Here is an 18256-nt window from a genome sequence, read left to right as displayed (position 1 = left end):
GAGATCAGGTCTCCAAACAAAGAGGGTGGGGGTGGAGGGTTGGGGGATGGTACATACCTGTCATCAGCTTTATGATCTGCTTTTACTTTCTTTCCTTTTCTTTTTCTTTTCCCCTCATCCTACCCCTGTACAAGGGACAAAACCCACGACCTGATGGCCTATGCTTGCTAGGCAAGCACACCGAGTCATGCCTTAGTCCTTGGGGTTTTTTTTTTTTTTTGGTATGCTTTTTAGGCTGAACTAGAACTTATTATCCTCTTGCTTCAGCCTTCCAAATATTGAGATTGTAGGTATGACCTTTAAAAATTGTTTTCCCAACATTTTGTTTTGAACATTTTATACTGACCCAGAGTTGTAAAAATACAAGCAGTGGAGGTCTGTTTCTGTATGAGCCACAAACTGAGAGTGGTGTCTACATTTTCATTTGTTTTGTTTTTGTTTTTGTTTTTTTTTAAGACAGGGTTTCTCTGTGTAGCTTTGGCTGTCCTGGACCTCACTCTGTAGACCAGGCTGGCCTCGAACTTGCTGAGGTCCACCTGCCTGTGCAGTGCTGATATTAAAGGTGTGCACCACTACCCCCACCTTAAAGATTTTTAATTTTCTGTGTAATAGTGTCTAGCTGAACTTACAGGCTGGTGTGAGTCACCTTGTGGCCTGGGAACCAAACAGGATCCTCTGAAAGAAGCAAGCGCTTGCAACCTCTGAGCCATTTCTCCACCCTCCAGCTTCCACATTTTTTAAAGTGTTAGGACGAAAATACAAAAGAAGGAAGAATGTTTCATAACACTTTAAAATGATAGGAAATTCGCATATTAGTGTCCATATCATTTACCTTTTGCTTCCATGTTCCTCACTGCTGCTTTCTCTCTGCAGCGGTGGTCCCAGAGACCCCCTCGCTAAGCCCCAAATATTTATTGTTTGAACTTTTTTTTTACAGAAAGTTTGCTAGCCCTTGACTTAGATTTGCAAATAATTAGATGTCTTTTGTGTGGTTCTGGAATGGAAAACGTTACAGGGCCAAGACTTTCTTCAGCTCTTTAAGGGTTAAGATTTTCTGCTGCTTCCACCCCTAAGTATGTTAGTGGTTTCCTTACCATTTTTTTTTTCTGGGATGGAACCCAGGACCATTGGGGGCAGGTCCTCTGTCCCTGGGCTACATCCCAGACCCTCTGCCTCTTGAGCCAGTCACAGGAAATGAGCAGGCTTAGAGAGGGGAGGGCTGAGATAATGAAGTGTTAGATGCACTGTGCTTGGTGGGTAAACAGAACTGGATAAACGTGCAATGAAAATTCCAGGCATTTTTGCACACAGGGTTGAAAATAAACAAACAAACAAACTAGCCCGGGCCTGCTTAAACCCCCAAGGCTTCCCTCACTCCCTCATTCCTGGAGTCTGGAAACCAGCTTTTCCCAGAAAGGATGGTTAGCCAAGGAAGTAGAAAGGGCCTCCAGGAAACTTCATTTTTTCCATAGCTTGTGGCTTGGTTGACTCAACTTCTGCCTTTCCCTGAGTCACGAGAGTTTGTCCTCTTCCTTGGAGGAGGGAGGGAGGCTCCCCACCCACAGCCAGGCCCCTCTGGGAAGGGGTGGGTGGCTGATCAGTTTATATAGCTGTAGGGGATTTCCCAGCCTTCAGCTGCATGGGATGCTGGGACAGAGGGAGAGAGTTGAGACCGAGTTCTCAGTGGGCCCTGAATCACCAGATATTTTGTTGGATGCTGAGATGCCATCATAAATCAACAAGACTGCTCTGCCCTCAGAGGAAACCATTCTCATCCTAGCTACCTCCTTATCTCCGTCCACCCTTGCTAAGGAGGTGAGGGAGGAAGATTAGAGGATTGAGGCAGCCATGAACCATGTCCCTGAAGACTCGGCTTAAAAACCCCTCCACACAGCATTGTGTGCCCTCTCAGTATCCTACCTGAGCTGGGGGGACTGGAATACTGCCTCTTTGTAAAGCAGACTCCTCACTTGCGCCCACAGGGGACATGAAAGGATGAGAGCCCACCATGGCTGCCTGCATTTCTTTATCCATCAGTCCACCTGCTTACCCCACTTGTAGGCATGTCACCCGCTAAAGGCCTGCCGGTCTGAAGACAAGGGGGATCTAACTGCTTTCATGGCATTCACACAGGAAGCATCTTGCCTTCAGCTTTTACAATGTCCTGTTCCAAAAACCCCAAATGCACAGGGGCTCTGTAGTCACTGTCCCAAGTTAGTGAATTTTGGGACTAGTAAAGCCTCCTGGTGGATCACCCCCCCAACCCCAGTCACCTTCAGACAATGGTCTCTGCCTATCCTCTCACCCCCTACCTGTAATGGTCTGCTCTGTCCCTTTAAGAGACAAGCCATGCCCACTCTCTCCCCTCTCTGCAGAGGCAAGCTGCTCTTCAGCTTCCAGCCTGAGTTTCTTCCTTTTCTCTAGATCCTCTCAAAGAGGCAGCCTCTGTCTCACCCCACTTCCCCACCTCCCCCTTCCTCCTTTCTGTATCTCTCTTTCTCTCTCTCTCTTTCCTCTTCTCCCTTCTCCCCTTCCCTTTCATAACCCACTAAATAAATATCCAACCTCACTCTGCATGGCGTGCCTATACATACCTCTGTCTCTTGCCTGCCTCATGGCTCCCTGCTCGGGACCACAGAGGCCCGCGGCATGGTCTCATGGCGTGCCCATCCATCCACAGCATTTTACTTAACCCATTACACTACCCAAATTCATCATCTATTTAAACCTGAAGCTTGTGTCAGTGCTCCTAAGATAGACTTCATAGAACCCCTTTAACTGTGAATGAAAACATGAAATGAGGACGTGACCCTCCTAGATATGATGGAGGAGAAGGTTTACTGTGGCTACAAGGAAGAGCATGGGCAGAGTCATCTGGAAAGTCCACAGTGAAATGGTTGGCACACTGAACAGGGCCATGTGGGAAGAAGGACCAGGGGAGAGGTAAGAGCCAGAAGTCAAAAACGTCAGGAGAGCAGGGGCCAAGAGCAGTGCCCAAGAGACAGCAGGGAAGCCCAGCCCAGTGATGAGGCTGGAGAATTTAAGGTAGCAGGTGAGGTATGTAAGCCAGGATGGTTCTGTAAGGATCCTAAGAGATGCTGGAGAACCTGGCAGCCAGCGTCTGCTTTGCTATGTCAAACAGGTGCCTCAGGTAACCATTCCTCCAGGCTTTGAGACCTGACAATCTGTTCTTCCTGTCTCCTCTCCTCTGCCTTTGGCCCATCACTGGAGAACGGAGATGGGTGGAGACTCAGTCAGGCTTCTAGCCTGTGGGACTTCAGACCCTGTCTTTGCCCTCTGGCCAGTGAAGAGTTTGGCTACACCACCAACCAAAGATCCAGCTGGGATATATCCATGGGTCGGGGAGACCTGGAGTGAAACCATAGAGTGGTGCGCTCCATGGTGGATGAAAGAACACAAACCTTAACTAAATGGGACAGTGTGCTGTGGAGAAGTAGACCAGTGTTTTCATGACTGACTGACTGAGACGAGGACTCATTATGTAGCCCAGGCTGACCTCTAACTCAATCCTCCTGCCTCAGCCTCCTGAGTGCTGAGATCACAGGCATGTGCCACTTAGGCCCCCAAATTTTAGATAAGCTAAAAATCTGGGCTGGGGATATAGGTCATTGATTTGACACTTGTATAGTATGTGAGGTCCCGGGTTCAAATCCCAGTACTGGTGGAGAGTACTAGGGAGAACAAAGTTGAGGAGGGAGGAATGGGACTAAAAGTCTCAACCTTTATGGACATGTGCCACCAGGCCCCCAAATCCTCCCATTAAAGACAAGCTAAAAATCAGGAATGGTGATACAGTTCATTGATGTAGCACATATCTAGTTTGTGAGGCCCTGAGTTCAAATCCCAACGGGTTGGGTGAGGAAGGGATAAGATTTTATGTGAATTCTTCCCATCTGAAATGTTCACTGCAGTGCATTTTGTAAATGTTTAAACCAATTTCAAACAAAAAAGAAATGTTCTTAAAAGTATGGCCGCTCAATAAATGCTGACAGGGGTAAGGTACGGCTGACAGGAGGAATTTGGTGGGGATTAAAGGATAGACGGCTGGAGACCCAGCTTGGGTAAAGGTCTGCGCCTAACATCAACACTGAGGGCCCCGTTAGCTCTTTCAAAACCCTGCAGTTCGCTCTGGCCTTGACCCTGACCCAGCAGGCACCAGGGTAAGCAGAGCTCGGACCTGTTCAATGTAACAAGTTGGCACTATACAACAGCACTCTAGAGACAGAGGCAAAGCCTCTGGGAGTTCAACCTGGTCGACACAGAGTTTCTGGCCAGCCAGGGATAGATACATAGTAAAACCCTGTCTTTACAAAAACAAAAACCAACAACAACGAAAACGGACGAAGTAGAGAATTGCGGCCGTGGAGCCAAGGAGACCTCTCCGAGGAGGTGACATTGAAGTGACAGAGGTGGGAGTGGAACCAGCCCAGTGTTTCTGAGGAACCAGAAGACGGTGGAAGAGGACGTGTGTGGGGGCAGGTGAGACAGGAAGGCAGGCTTGGAATTGAATTCCGAATGTCACCACCAGCCTGGGTGGGGTCAAGCAAGGAGTACTTAAACTTGCTTACGGTGTAGCTACGTGATGAGAACGTGAGGTCCACTAAACTCATCTATTTCTTCCCTTATGTTTTCGGCATTTCCCACTAAGAATTTTCTTAAAAAGTTCTGGTTGTCGTCAATAAAATGCGCGTCACCATTGCCGAAAACAGATCGCCATCATGATAGCAAGGGCATCTGAGGGCCCACGGTCCCACCATCCCGTCGCGCGTGCCTCAGTCGTGGCCCGTGTCCCGAACCTGCGTCGATTCAGTCTTCAGCATGGTGGCTAGGGAAGCTGGGAACGGGACTCCAACCAGGGACCAGTCCCGCCACCCCACGCGTCCCGAACCCGAGCTGACCCGTTTGCCTTCCAGCGGTTCAACCCCACCCGCTCACATTTCTGAGGAACTCGGGCCTGCTCCGGCTCCGCCCCCGCCTGCGTGCCAGGGCTCCGATTGGCCAGGCGGCCCTCGAGAGGGCGTGACCAAGGAGTTGGACCGCGGAGACGTGGGTGGCGCCGGGCTTGGCTAGCCGGAGCGGTGACCCTAAGCGGACCTGCTGTGCTGGGTGCGCGGATCTCCGCGGGAGGTAAGCGTGCTACCGCACCGGGAAGCGCTCCCCTCCCGCCCGCAGGGGGGCAGGTCGAGGTGGCCGCGGGGATCGACGTCCCGGGACTCCAATGGAGCAGAGGGTGCTCGCTGCTTGCTGACTTGTGGGGGCTCCTTGGAAAGCGGTTGACAACCGGGACTCGAGGGCCACGGAGTCCCCAAGCTGTGCGCGAGCTCTGAGCCGGGGGAGGGTCCTCCACAGAATCTCTGCCCGCACCTTGTCCTACCGGGAGTCATTACTTGGCCCGAGACGCCTTGGGGTGGGAAGGACGGTTCTCACTGGCCTCTGATTTGGCATCCTGAAGAGTTTGAGTTGGCGACTCTTCAAACAGGAAGTTACTGTGGTGGGACAGGGCCAGGACTTTCTTAGGGAACACCTGAAGTGCTGAAGCCCCGTCGCCAGGCCTCAAGGTAGGAGGGGGGGAAAAGGCAGTTCCGAGTCACTCTAGAACGGGTGCCCACGCCTAGAGGGCGCAGGCCTTGGAATTTGAACAGAGTTGGTATCAGATTCCACGGGGCTAGAGCCCACGGAGGAGGGACGATCAGTGCTGGGGTCAAGATCCCAGTGGTTTATGGACGCTGAAGCGCCTCACTTACTGTGCGTCCTGCCCACGTCAGCCCTCAGAACTGCCTACACTGACCAGGCCAATTGCCTGAGCACTGGAACCTGGCCAACCCTGCCGCGCCAAGGGAGGAGGGCTTTGGCTTTGTGACCTGCGGGGTGGGACAGGCCACCCAGTGTGTCTGTAGTGAGAGAAGACACGAAGGTTGGGCAGTAGAAAAGACTACACACCTGGAGTTTAAGAACTTCTGATTCTGGGTGTGTTGGGGGGGGGGGTGTTTATTTTGTTTAATGTGGAAGAGCATGCCTTTCAGGACTAATTCTCTCCTGTGAGTTCCTGGGATGGGATTCAGTCAGTCTTGGCTACAAACACCCTTACCCTCCGAGCGGTTATTTTTGTCCAGCTAGGTTTTGATTTGTTTTTTGAGATAAGATCTCTCCGTATAGCCCAGAATGACTTAGAACGCTATCCTCCTGCCTCATCTTCTCAAGTGCTGAATTACAGGTGTGCACCCCCAGCCAAAGTTTTTCTTCTTTGCCTCAGAGCTTATTTGGAAACTTGGCCACTCGCCGAGGTTCTAGGGAGGTGGCTGTGAAGCGGCTTGGTGCTTCCTCCAGGTGCGTGTTTGTGGGGACTGAGTTAGATCAGCCATGCTCTCTGTGCTTAACGTTGTCCCTAAGTAGCAGCAGGTGCTGAGAAACTGGCACCTAAGGGTTCGTTTTACTTATTCTTTTTTCCTGGAGGAGGATTCCAGAAAAACCTCAGTGACTCACTACCCTTGCAATAACACTGACCTGTGGGCCGGCAAGATGACCCTACCTGCCCCTGTGATCTGACCTCTTACCCCTCCCTGTGCCTCCCTCCTTCCAGGACCCAGACCTCTCTTAGCGGCTGTACTACAGCAGGCAACGGGACCCTGATGGCTATGGTCGGGACAGATGTGATTGTCAGTATCCATGAGTGCATCATACACGGGTCAAGGGTCAAAAAACCTGTTCTACAAGGGACCAGAGCGTAAATAAATTTTAGATCGTGTTAGCCTGAATGTATTTCACTAAGGTCGCATTTAGGAAGGCTGGCAGTGGGCCAGATTGGGTCCTGGTTGTAGATCACATTTCCTCCTTGGCTATCATCACTCACGTGTTTCTTAGTGATGGGCATCTGGGTTGCTTCTGCCTCTTGGCTTTCGTGGACACACACACACACACACAAGAATATAGATATTCCATCCAGTCCCTTTGGAGATAGAACCATAGTGGGGAATGTGGGTGAATGATAATTCTGTTTTTAATGGGGGGGGGTCTATCAAGTGGTCCTCCTGTTGGTCCATTTATCCATCGTGTGAGGAGACCCTGTTTTGTTTTGTTTAAAGATTTATTTTTATTTTTATTCATGTGTGTGTGACTGAATGCCAAATGTGTGTGAATGCCTCGGAGGCCAGAAGAGTGTGTCAGATCCCTGGAGCTGCAGTTACAGGCAGTTGTGAGCCAGGCACCCACTGTGATTACTAGGATACAAATTGTGTTCTCAGGAAGAGCAGTAAGTGCTCTTAACTGCTGAGCCATCACTCCAGCCCAAAACCCTGTGTCTTATTAGTCCCTCTGCTCCTAAGTGTTCCAGTTGTCTCTGCTACCCAGAAGCCACAGCACTGTTGCGTCTACTGCCCCTGGGCCGTTCTGGCCTCTCCACAGTGAGATGTTATCCACATTGATCCTCAGCGCAGTGCCTGGTGGCCGTGGAGGTAGCATGCTGGCACATTAAGGGACACGGTGTAGGTTTGTCAGCTCGTCCCTCAGCCAAGAACTGGTGATCAGGTGGCAGAATGACTTGGGGTTGCAAAGTTTGTTGCCAAGATCAGCAAACTAAAAATAGTCATTACATCAGGTGGTGTGGGCAGCTGTGTGTGTGTGTGTGTGTGTGTGTGTGTGTGTGTGTGTGTGTCACACATGCAGCTTGGGGACTGGCTGTGTGTGTCTCAGCAGACCTTTGCATGTGGTAAGAGTTCAAATCATTCCTGCTTCCTCCCAGCAAGTAAGACCTGGGTTTCACAGGGAGGTCCATACATGTGGCACAGTTTTAAGAATTGTTGAGGGAGCCATTATCAAGAAAAGGCTACCATTCTGCTGGAGCTAAGGAGTGGGTAGAGACAACAGAAGGTTATGTGCAGTCACTAGACAGGAAAAAACCGGGGGTTTTGATGTTTTGGGGTGTGTGCGTGTCTGTTTTAAGGAGGAAGATCGATATCTGACTGGTGTCTCCTCAATTGCTGTCTACTTTGGTTTTCTAATAATTTGTTTTACTTTTAATTATAGGTGTAGGTATCTTAGTTAGGGTGTCTATTGCTGTGACAAAACGCTGTGACCAGAAGGAAAGTGAGGAGGAAAGGGTTCATTTGGCTTCCACTTCCACTGCACAGTTCATCATTGAGGGAAGCCAAGGCAGGAACTCAAACAGGGCAGGAACCTGGATGCAGGAGCTGATGCAGAGACCATGGAAGGGTGTTGCTTACTGGCTTGCTTGACTGGCTTGCACAGCCTCCTTTCTTTTAGAACCCAGGACCACCAGCGAAGGGGTGTCACCACCCACAATGAGCTGGACCCTCCCACATCAATCACTAAGAAAATGCCACCTGGTGCACGCCTTTAATCCCAGCACTTGGGAGGCAGAGGCAGAGATAAAGTTGCCCTGGGCTTAGATCATACCCAGCACATTGCCCCCAAGATGGCCATGGCAACCTTAGGCCACCCAGAACAGTTAGAAACTTTGGGGGCAAATGAGAGATCACAGAGTCTGTGACCGGTTTGTATCCCTTTCATATTGTCCGACACACAGTGTTTAGCACGTGGACCCCCATTCTTCTGATCACGACTGTCCCAGATCAGCGGATGGGAGTTGGAGGCTCACTATTCCAGCTTCTGTGCTCCTGATGTATGCCTGAGGTGTGCTCTACTTCCAAGGCTCCTCGGACCACTGAGTCTCTTACTTCTTGCAGTTAGTCAGCTCCTCATGGCTGTCTTCCCACTACCATCTACCTTCCAAATACCTCCTGCAGGAGGGTCCCCTTCACCCACCCCAGCCCCAGTCATTTCTTCCACTCCTTGTATCAGGTCGGCCTCTGGAGCATTCAGTTTCCATGGCCGGGTGGCTGGGTAAGCTTGTGAGGTACAGTGGGATAATAGGTTTGTCTGGTTTGGTGGGTGGGTGAGGTGGTGTGGAGGGCATGAGCAGTGTGGTTCTGACTTCACGGACAAGCTGATCGCTCCCTGTCTGCCTCCTACAGCCTAGCTACTGAGAAGATGGTGGACCACTTGGCAAACACAGAGATCAACAGCCAGCGGATCGCAGCGGTGGAGAGCTGTTTCGGGGCGTCGGGGCAGCCGCTGGCCCTTCCGGGCCGTGTGCTCCTGGGCGAGGGGGTGCTGACCAAGGAGTGCCGCAAGAAGGCCAAGCCACGCATCTTCTTCCTCTTCAATGACATCCTGGTGTACGGCAGTATCGTGCTTAGCAAACGCAAGTACCGCAGCCAGCATATTATCCCCCTGGAAGAGGTAACATTGGAGACCCTGCCAGAGACCCTGCAGGCCAAGAACCGCTGGATGATCAAGACAGCCAAGAAGTCCTTTGTGGTGTCGGCGGCCTCCACCACGGAGCGCCAGGAGTGGATCAGCCACATCGAAGAGTGTGTACGGAGGCAGCTGTTGGCCACGGGCCGCCAGCCCACCACTGAGCACGCAGCGCCATGGATCCCTGACAAGGCCACGGACATCTGCATGCGTTGCACACAGACACGCTTCTCGGCACTCACCCGGCGTCACCACTGCCGCAAATGTGGGTTTGTGGTCTGTGCTGAGTGTTCCAAGGAGCGTTTCCTGCTGCCGCGTCTCTCCCCCAAACCCCTCCGTGTCTGCAGCCTCTGCTACCGAGAGCTAGCTGCGCAGAAGCGGAGCGAGGAGGCCAAGGAGAGGTACGGGGACTCTCCTGGACAGCCAACCCATCTAGGCGGCGCCGTCTGTGGGGCGTCCAGTGGTGATGACGATGACTCCGATGAGGACAGAGAAGGTGACTGGCCCAGCCAGGTGGAGTTCTACGCTTCTGGTGTCTCCTGGTCAGCCTTCCACAGTTGACCCTCACCTTCAGAGTTTCTGCATCAAGCCAGTCCACTGCCCAGGGCTCCAAGTGTGCAGGTCCTGAACTCTGACTTTTGCTGGGACCCCTGCCCATGGTAGTGGGCCTGTGACAGGTGGCTGTTCCGGAGCCATTACCAGTGCCTTTCTGCTAGACAGCAACCTCCTACCCTCTTCTACTTCTGGTCAGATAATGGTCTTTCCACTTCACAAGGCCCAGAACATGGAGCCCTTGGTGACCAGGCTACAACTACAGCCCTTAGGGTTAGACCAGGCCAGGTGTCCCAAGCATTAAAAGACCAGGGTTGAAGAGAGCAAAGGGAAGACCAAACCAGAGCTGGCGTCCACTCCACTCTGAAGCTTGAGCTTCAGACCCCGTTCCCACCTCTGCCCCTTAACACGCTCAGCCATGCCAGAGCAGGAAGCCTGTCCACTTTCCACCATGCGGATAGCACCACCTGGCCACCTGGTCCTGCCAAGCTGGACCCCAGATGCACTGTGTGTGCCCCTTGAGCTCCCCCAACCCAGGGCCACCCATCAAGTCTCATCTGGTGCCTGCTTGTCCTGCCCCATCTCTATCTGCAGTCAGTAGAAGTGATGTCTTTCCTTAGGACTCTGGTTTCAAGGGCATAAACCCTATCCAGACTGACTCACCAATAAAAAAAAGAAAAAGAAAAAAAAAGGCAAACAAACAAATCTTGATTGCTAATTCTAAGAGTTCCCTAGCTTCAGACACTGCTCAACCGAGGGACTAGGGACAACCATCACTGATACTGCCACTCTGGGCATCCCTGGAAATGCCTCCTACCCAGTGAGACATTCATGCCACACTGTGTCTAGCTGCCCAAGAACAAAGCCCCATTCTGTTATTCTGATAGCCTGCCTGCCTGCCTGCCTTCCTTTTCTTTTGAGACAGGGACTTGCTATGTAGGGCTGATTCAAACTTGAGATCCTTTGGCCTCAGCCTCCCCGGTGCTGGGATTACCAGCATGTACCACTCCACCTGGTTTATTGGTGTGAGCTACCTAATGGGTGGTAAAGGAAACTAGGTATTTGTCTGGCTCAGCCTGATCCTTCTGGAATGAAAAGACTCGCCTGTGTAGTCTCTGGCTCAGCCCTGGCAGACGATACCTATGATTTGGAGAGCGAGCCGCTAGCTTTCTGTGTAGACGAGAGAGCTTCACAGGGCCCTTCGGAAGCTATCTTTAAAGCTCTGCATGGCAATTCATGCCTGTGATTCCAGGGCTCAGAGAGCCAGGATTGTGAGTCTGAGGCCAGCCCCAGCTACCTAAAAACCCTGTCTTGAGAAACCATGCTTTCCCCGACTACTTATGACTTAGTGCCTGACTGTCCTTGAATGGAGTCCCTGTGTGTAGAGTGTGCTCACTGTCAGCTGTATGTGGGACTTTGGAGCTAAGAAAGCTTCCTCCAACTCTCGTACAGTGAATCCCTATTATCAGCATTCTCCCTTCCACCCAGTACAATATTGTCTTTGTCCATGTTCTGATTCTGTAGGTTAGGTTCAGATTCCAAAGCCTGCAGTTGACAGATGTGGTCACTCTTCAAAGAGTGCTGGAGGGGTAGACTATGGAGCACCGAGGAGCTGCCTGTGACCCCTCCTGTCCTGGCAGTGACAGCTGGGAAGGACTGGAAATGTGTTTGTTTGCAGTGACAGGCTGGGAAGGACTGGGGATGTGTTTGTTTGCAGTGACAGGCTGGGAAGGACTGGGGATGTGTTTGTTTGTGGTGACAGGCTGGGAAGGACTGGGGATGTGTTTGTTTGCTGCCCTTTCACTTTGTGGCCTCTGTCAGCCACACAGACTTGGTCAGGCTGCTTCTCCTGTTTGGGCACAGGGCCAGGCAGGTTCCTAGGTGAAGAGCAGCTTCCTGAAGCTAGACCTGGTGTCTTCTCGGAAGTCCAGACAAGGCAGCCCCATCCCTTCCACCCGTGGCTGGTGACTCACAAACCTCACTCCCTTGGAACCTTGCTTTCCTGGAAAATCAGCAGTTCCCGTAGACACACAGAACTGCCTGCTGAGCCTGGACATAGCCGCTGTCCTCAGCCACCTGACGGACGAGCATGGTGGTGGGAACTGGGTGGTTGAGGCAGGCTGTGGAGGGCCGTGTGGCACTGTGGAAAGCAGAGAAAAGAGCTGGTTCGTCCCTCAGGCCAGCTCCCTCTCCCATAGACCTAGGACGGGGATGTTACTTTCCTAAGCCCCCAAATGTTGGAGTCCACAAGGGCCCCAGGTGGTCAGCACTCTTGGGAAGGTCTTCATTGATGCTAAGCTGCTGAGACTTGCCGTGTTGCCTGCCAGATGCTGGGGACACTGCTGTGAATAAGATGGATTTGGCTCGCACTTGAGAGGGGAGACTAGAGGTTGGCACTAGGTATTCAGGGACACACTCTGGGTGAAGAGAATGAGCCAGCCAATAGCGAGACAGCACTCGAGTTATTGGCAATGACTAGGGTCAAGACCCTGAAGAGGGAGGGGTCCATGTGTCCTGGAGAAACATGATGGGGTCAAGACAAACGATAAGAGATCCCCCACGCAGGACCACAGAGACTTCCACAGGCAGCAGTCTGTGCTCTGATGGCTTTGCAGTGTGACTTGTCCGCAGATGGCTAGAAAGTGTGGCCAGAAGCCAGCCTGGGGATATCCAAAAGAGGGTAATCTATCAAAAGTCCGTCCTCTCTGCTCTTTCTGCTGTTGGTGGTGGTACACTTTCATGTCCTCCCTTCTGCCCAATTCTTCTACTGAGATACTGAGGGAGCTCCCAACAGCCAAATGACTGCTGGGACTCTTGTGTGAGACCAAGTGACACCCAATATCCCCCACTGCTGAAGCGTAGAGGGGAACAAACTACAGGAATGAAATCCTCGAAATAAGATGTGTAAGGAAACAATATGCCGAGCCTGTGTGGAAGAGGAGACCTGTGCCCTGGTCGCTATAGCCGTCATTGTACAGGCTCCTCAGCAAACAAAACATCTGGGGGTGACCCTGTTCAATCTGGGTGGTCAGCATATACTTGGGTACCATGATTATCCTAGCGATAGTCACAACAGCCGATATGGAGCTAGCCTGGGTGTCCATCAGCACATGAACAGATAAAGACAATGTCATGTACACTGGAGATCTATCCAGACACCAAGGAGAAGGACATTGTGTCATTTTCAGAGAAATGGGTGGAACTGGAGATTGCCATGTGGAACCAAACAAGCCAGACTCAAAGATTGCATGTTTTCTCTCACAGGCGGCGTCTTAATTTTTTTAAGGAAAAGATATGAATGTAGAAGGTACTATTTAAGAAGAGAGGGGGGGTGAATATGATCAAAGTGTTTAATAAGGATGTGTAAATGTAACAAAACAAAAGAAAAAAAAAAGCTAGCATGTGCCCATAGAACAGAGCCTGGGAAGTGAAGGAACCGTGGGGGAGATCGTCCTCAGTCCCTTACTGAGGCACCGTGGTCAGCCAGGCTGGGATCCAGGCTTGCAAGCATGCTATTGAAGCTGTTCTCAGCTAAGGTGCTGAATCAAGGCTATACTGCTGACCTTTGCCCCTGGCCGCCGGCCTACCCAGGAATTCAGGGGTTCTCAGAATGGATTTAAGCACCTCAGCTCTTTGCCAGTGTCTTATTTACCCAGTACTGAACTGAAGGCCAACAGGATTTGAGAGCTATGTCTGATGGGTTGGGGCCAGGCTTCACTCTCTTGCCCGTGGCTCTGTTCACAAGGCCTGGCAAGGGCTCAGGAACCCACTGTCCTGCCAGCTGAGTCTCCCTGGAATGTGTCCTCCCAGCTGTGTGAATACTGTCCCTGCCAGGAACATGTGATCCTCTGGCAGCATTTGGTCCTTGGGAGGGGGTCTGCCTTGCTCTTCCTGGAAATCAAGAGAGAGAGAGAGACAAGGGAGCTCTGAGGCCAGGACCTTGCAGTGTGGGAACTTGCGCCTCAGCATTGTCTGAGGCAGCTGTGCAGAGTCCAGCCCGATGGAGTTCTGAGGCAGGCGGCAGGTTGCAGCTGGGGCCCAGTGCATCAGAAACAGGCTGCTCTTGCAGTTCAATGGGGTCCAATCTTTGCACAGGATTCAGATACCAGGAGAGGTCGTGCAAGGGACATGGTTAGGGATCCTAGCCTGCGCACTGGCCATGGGACTTCTAGGTGGCACATTTTCTCAAAGGAGAACTTTGCCACTTACAGAGAACTAATGACATCCAAGTGCAGTCTGCCCAGCTGGGGAGGAAGGCAGGGGATCCCGGGCCCCCAGGAATGTTGTCCCTGTGATGAGGGTGAATGCTGGTGCCTGCTTACTAAGGTCTATCTGTGCTTGATGCCGAGACAAAGGGAGGTCACACAAAGTCTTCTTGAGGCTCAAAGAAGATGGCCTAAAAGGCTTCCTGGGAAAGGAGGCATTTGTTGGCACCTCAGAATGAGGGGCCTCAGCAGGCTTTCTCTTGGTATCCCTGAGGACTGGGTTACCGATTCTTAGCTATTCTGTTAAATTTTCTTTTTAAAATTTCTTTAAATTAAATAACATGGTTGGGCATAGTGGCATATACCTTTAATCCAAGCACTTGGGAAACAGAGGTAGGTGGATCTCTGAGTTCAAGGCCAGCCTGGTCTATAGAACAAATTCTAAGACAGTCAGCCAGGGCTACTCGGAGAAACCCTGTGTACTGGGTGGTTTTGTGTGTCACCTTGACACGAGTTAGAGTCATCAGAGAGGAAGGAGCCTCAGCCGAGGAAATGCCTCGACGAGATCCGGCTCTAAAGGCATTTTCTCCGTCAGGGCAGGAGGCCCAGCCCATGGTGAGTGGTGCCATCCCTGGGCTGCTGGGCCTGGGTTCTGTAAGAAAGCAGCCTTAGCAAACCATGGGAAGCAAGCCAGTAAGCAGCTCCCTTCCATGGCCTCCGCATCAGGTTCCTGCCTTGTTTGAGTTCCTGTCCTGACTTCCTTCCCTGGTGAACAGCAAAGTGGAAGTATAAGCCAAATTAACGCTTCCCTCCCCAGCTTGCTTTTTGGTCGTGGTGTTTCGTTGCAGCAATAGAAACCCTAAATAGGACACCCTGTCCCGAAGAGAATTTTAAAAGGTAAACAGTATTGCGTTTGTTTGTGTAGGCGTGGGTGGCATGTACCATATGGAGGTCAGAGGACAGCTTGCAGAAGTCAGTTCTTTCCCTCTGCTATGTAGGCACCAGCAGACTTTTGTGAGACTTAATCAGATAATGATTTTCCATATGACAGCAAAAACAAAAATAGACAGGGGGCTACAGTCAACTGAAGAGACTCGAAAGATTGGACAGTCTGGCAGCAGAAAGAAAAAAACAAACAGAAAGGAGTTGAGACAGGATCTCACTTTAGCCTTAGCTGGCTTGAGATTTACTATGTAGACCAGGCTGGCATTGAACTCACAGAGACCCGCCTGCCTTTGCCCCCTGAGTCATGGGGTGGCACTGCCAGTTTGTGAGTTTAAGGCCAGCCTGGGCTGCATAGTGAGATTCTGCCTCCGATAAACAAACAACAAAAGAAAATTCAAGCGAGTTGTAAAATTGGGCAAATAGGCACTTTTCAAAAGAAGTGGTGAAATATATATTATACATTTTTATTTATACATTTTTCCTATATACATTAATATTAAGCGTTTATAATCATATTGATTATATATAATTAATATATATTAATACTTAGTATGATTAGCCATCAAGGATATATATATAATCATTGTCCTGTCATTTCACCCCAATTAGGATATTTACTATTTAAAAAAGTAAAAAACCCTGCTGTAAGGCTGTGGGTAAAAGGACCCACCCGCAACGTTGGCAGGGCAAGTAGACTAGACCAGCCATCCTATAACAGTGTGAGCAGGCCCTCAACTGAATGGAAGAGCCAACACTTGAGCGAGCTCTCCCACCTGGTATCGAAGAAAATGATACCAGAAAGGTGCCCACACACCATGGATGGGCTTGACCCCAAGGTTCCAATAACTAATTGACGCACAGGGTTCCAGAAGCAGGGCAAGTTCTTCCGGACAACCACTATGAGGTGCCCTCAGGCTGGGGCTCGAAGTGTCCACCATACTCTAGAAGTTTCTGTAAAGATTGCATCTGTCCCGCTGATTGGCTGAGGCTTTGCAATCTAAGTGGACACCTGACTGCCACTCTGGCCTCTCCCTTGCCTCTCAGTCCTGCTGGAGGAATTCGGATCACCCACTGGGACTGGGACCCTATAAGCATGATTCAAAGGCTGACCCGGTTCTCATGTCAGAACCTGAAGTCTTGGGACAGATACAAAACAAGGCCAGCCACTTCCTCTTGACCTGCTTGTTCCTGAGGCCTCCAGGATGTGACCTACCCAGACAGGGGCTGTGGGGAGAGGCAGGACTGTTGCTGGGTGTGGGGAACATTTCATAAGGTAAGATCATCGAGTTCTGGCTACCCCCAAGCTTAAGCCTCAGCCCTTGCCACTGTCTGCAGAGGCTCCCACTTGTGAAAGCCCACATCCTCCTTGTATATGCTCTGCCTCCATCCAAGCAGTGTCGCTCAGAACTGTGTTCAGAGGGCAAAAGAAGAGGGCTGGAGCGGAGCCAGTCTGCCAGTCTGCCTCGGCTTCCCAGAGCTGCTTTCTGGCTGCCCACCACTCCCCTCCTCGGGCCAGAATGTTCAGCCTTCCAGCATAGACACCACCTCCACTCTGCAGCCTGGATAATGGGCATGTCTGTCTATGTTCCCCTGCGCTGGCTTCCCCACCTTTCCACAAAGTATCCCATTTGGTACCCTTTGAAGGCATCAGTACTTCCGCTAGCTTCTGGGGCATTATGGGAAAATGTGGTGCTTTCAATGAGAATGGGCCCCATAGGCATATATATTTGATTTGATTTGACTTTTCTTTTTAAAGACAGGGTTTCCTCTGTGTAGCCTTGGCTGTGCTGGAACTCGCTCTGTAGACCAGGCTGGCCTCAGACTCAGAGATCCGTCTGCCTCTGCCTCTGCCCCTGCCTCTGCCCCTGCCTCTGCCTCTGCCTCTGCCTCTGCCCCTGCCCCTGCCCCTGCCTCTGCCTCTGGAGTGCTGGGGTTGAAGGTGTGCACCACTGCTTCACAGCACAGGGCTCATATATTCTGAATGCTTTAGTCACCAGAGTGGAACTTGTATGGGAAAGATTAGGAGGTGTGGCCTTGTTGGAGGAGGTGTCACTAGGGGTGGGCTTTGAGGTTTCAAAAGCCCATGCCACCAGACCCAGCCCACCCCCTTTCTCACCCCAACCCTCCTGCCACCGAACTCTGAAACTATAAAGAAGCCCCCAATTAAATGTTTTTCTCTTATAAGTTGCCTTCGTCATGGTGTCTCCTCACAGCCACAGAAGAGTAACCAAGACAGCTCTCAAACTCGGACCTCATCCCCACCTACTGGTCCTGCCTCTGTCAACACCTGCAGTGGGCAATCTAGTCAGACACTCCTGCATCTCCCAGCTCCGCCCTTGTTTCTGCCTCTTCCCTCACCCTTCCAATCTGCGGATGCCCTGGGGGCCCAGGACCTTGTGGCTACCCCAGTACGTGGGGAAATACGCATAGGAGTGGGGTCTGTACATTGCAGTGCCCAAGGAGCTCCCTTTGAGCCGAGTGGGAGTCCTTCCAGTGAGAACGCAGGGGTGAACGTGGCCCAGGCTGTGGAGGTGGAGTCCGATCCTAGAGGAGAGGAATTCTGTACACAGATACTTCTCACATTCTCTCTCTTCTCCAGCTCCGCCCTCCGGACTCACCAGTCTGTTTCCCTCCTGCTCTCAGACATATGACTCCCTTGGTTCATCACGGACGTAAAGACTGGACGGATGGGTGCAAGGAGATCTTCAGTTGTGGAGGCTGAACTTAGGGCCTCGGGCATGCTAGTCAAGTGTTCTCTCACTAACCCCTGGGCCCTCACTGGAGGATTCTAGGCAAGTGTTCTGCCACTGACAGACACATGGACCCTGCCCATCGTTGGTGGACTCTAGGCAAGTGGTCTATGGCTAAGCCATGTCCCCAGCTCCTTGCTGTTAGATTCTAGGCAAGGTCCTTCACCAAGTCATGTCACCAGTCCCTTGAGAGTGGATCCAATGCAAGCTGTACTGCAGAGTCATGCTGCCAAACCTTCACCACTGGACTCTCAGGTTCTCCCACTGAATGGCACCCTCCGTCACTCACTGAGTAGATTCTAGGCAGGACCTCTGTCAGAGCCCCCCACCCCAACATACACACACGCACACACACACACGCGCGCGCACACACACACACACACACACACACACACACACACACACACACACCCTCTCCAGGCAGCTCTTGCCCAGGAAAAGAATGAAACCACCTATGACCTCCAGGCTTCCTCTCACCCTTCTTCATCTTCAGGGTTAGGAAACCAAGGC

General features: G+C 51.5%; 1 protein-coding gene across 3 annotated transcripts; it reads left to right on the top strand.

Annotated features, from left to right (window-relative positions):
- The first annotated feature begins 5074 nt into the window (after positions 1 to 5074).
- Plekhf1 (pleckstrin homology and FYVE domain containing 1) lies at positions 5075 to 17148 on the top strand. 3 transcript variants are annotated; one of them, XM_050124514.1, is made up of 2 exons: positions 5075 to 5148; positions 9012 to 17148. In XM_050124514.1, exon 2 carries the CDS (start codon positions 9028 to 9030, stop codon positions 9853 to 9855), a length of 828 nt encoding a protein of 275 aa, XP_049980471.1. In that variant the 5' UTR covers positions 5075 to 5148; positions 9012 to 9027; the 3' UTR covers positions 9856 to 17148. The 3 variants fall into 3 exon arrangements, with proteins under 3 accessions (XP_049980471.1, XP_049980472.1, XP_049980473.1); XM_050124515.1 differs by lacking the exon at positions 5075 to 5148 and adding an exon at positions 5155 to 5579; XM_050124516.1 differs by lacking the exon at positions 5075 to 5148 and adding an exon at positions 6329 to 6348.
- The last annotated feature ends 1108 nt before the right edge of the window (positions 17149 to 18256 follow it).

The sequence above is a fragment of the Alexandromys fortis genome, unplaced genomic scaffold (assembly GCF_014885135.2).
Source record: "Alexandromys fortis isolate MF-2015 unplaced genomic scaffold, M_Fortis_MF-2015_v1.1 scaffold_198, whole genome shotgun sequence".
Lineage (NCBI taxonomy): Eukaryota > Metazoa > Chordata > Mammalia > Rodentia > Cricetidae > Alexandromys > Alexandromys fortis.
Note: the sequence above shows the minus strand (reverse complement) of the source record. Positions and strands in the feature narration are given on the sequence as shown.

Bases quoted from the DNA above. Each gene is read 5' to 3' on its own strand.
- Plekhf1 (XM_050124514.1), top strand. From the start codon at position 9,028: ATGGTGGACCACTTGGCAAACACAGAGATCAACAGCCAGCGGATCGCA.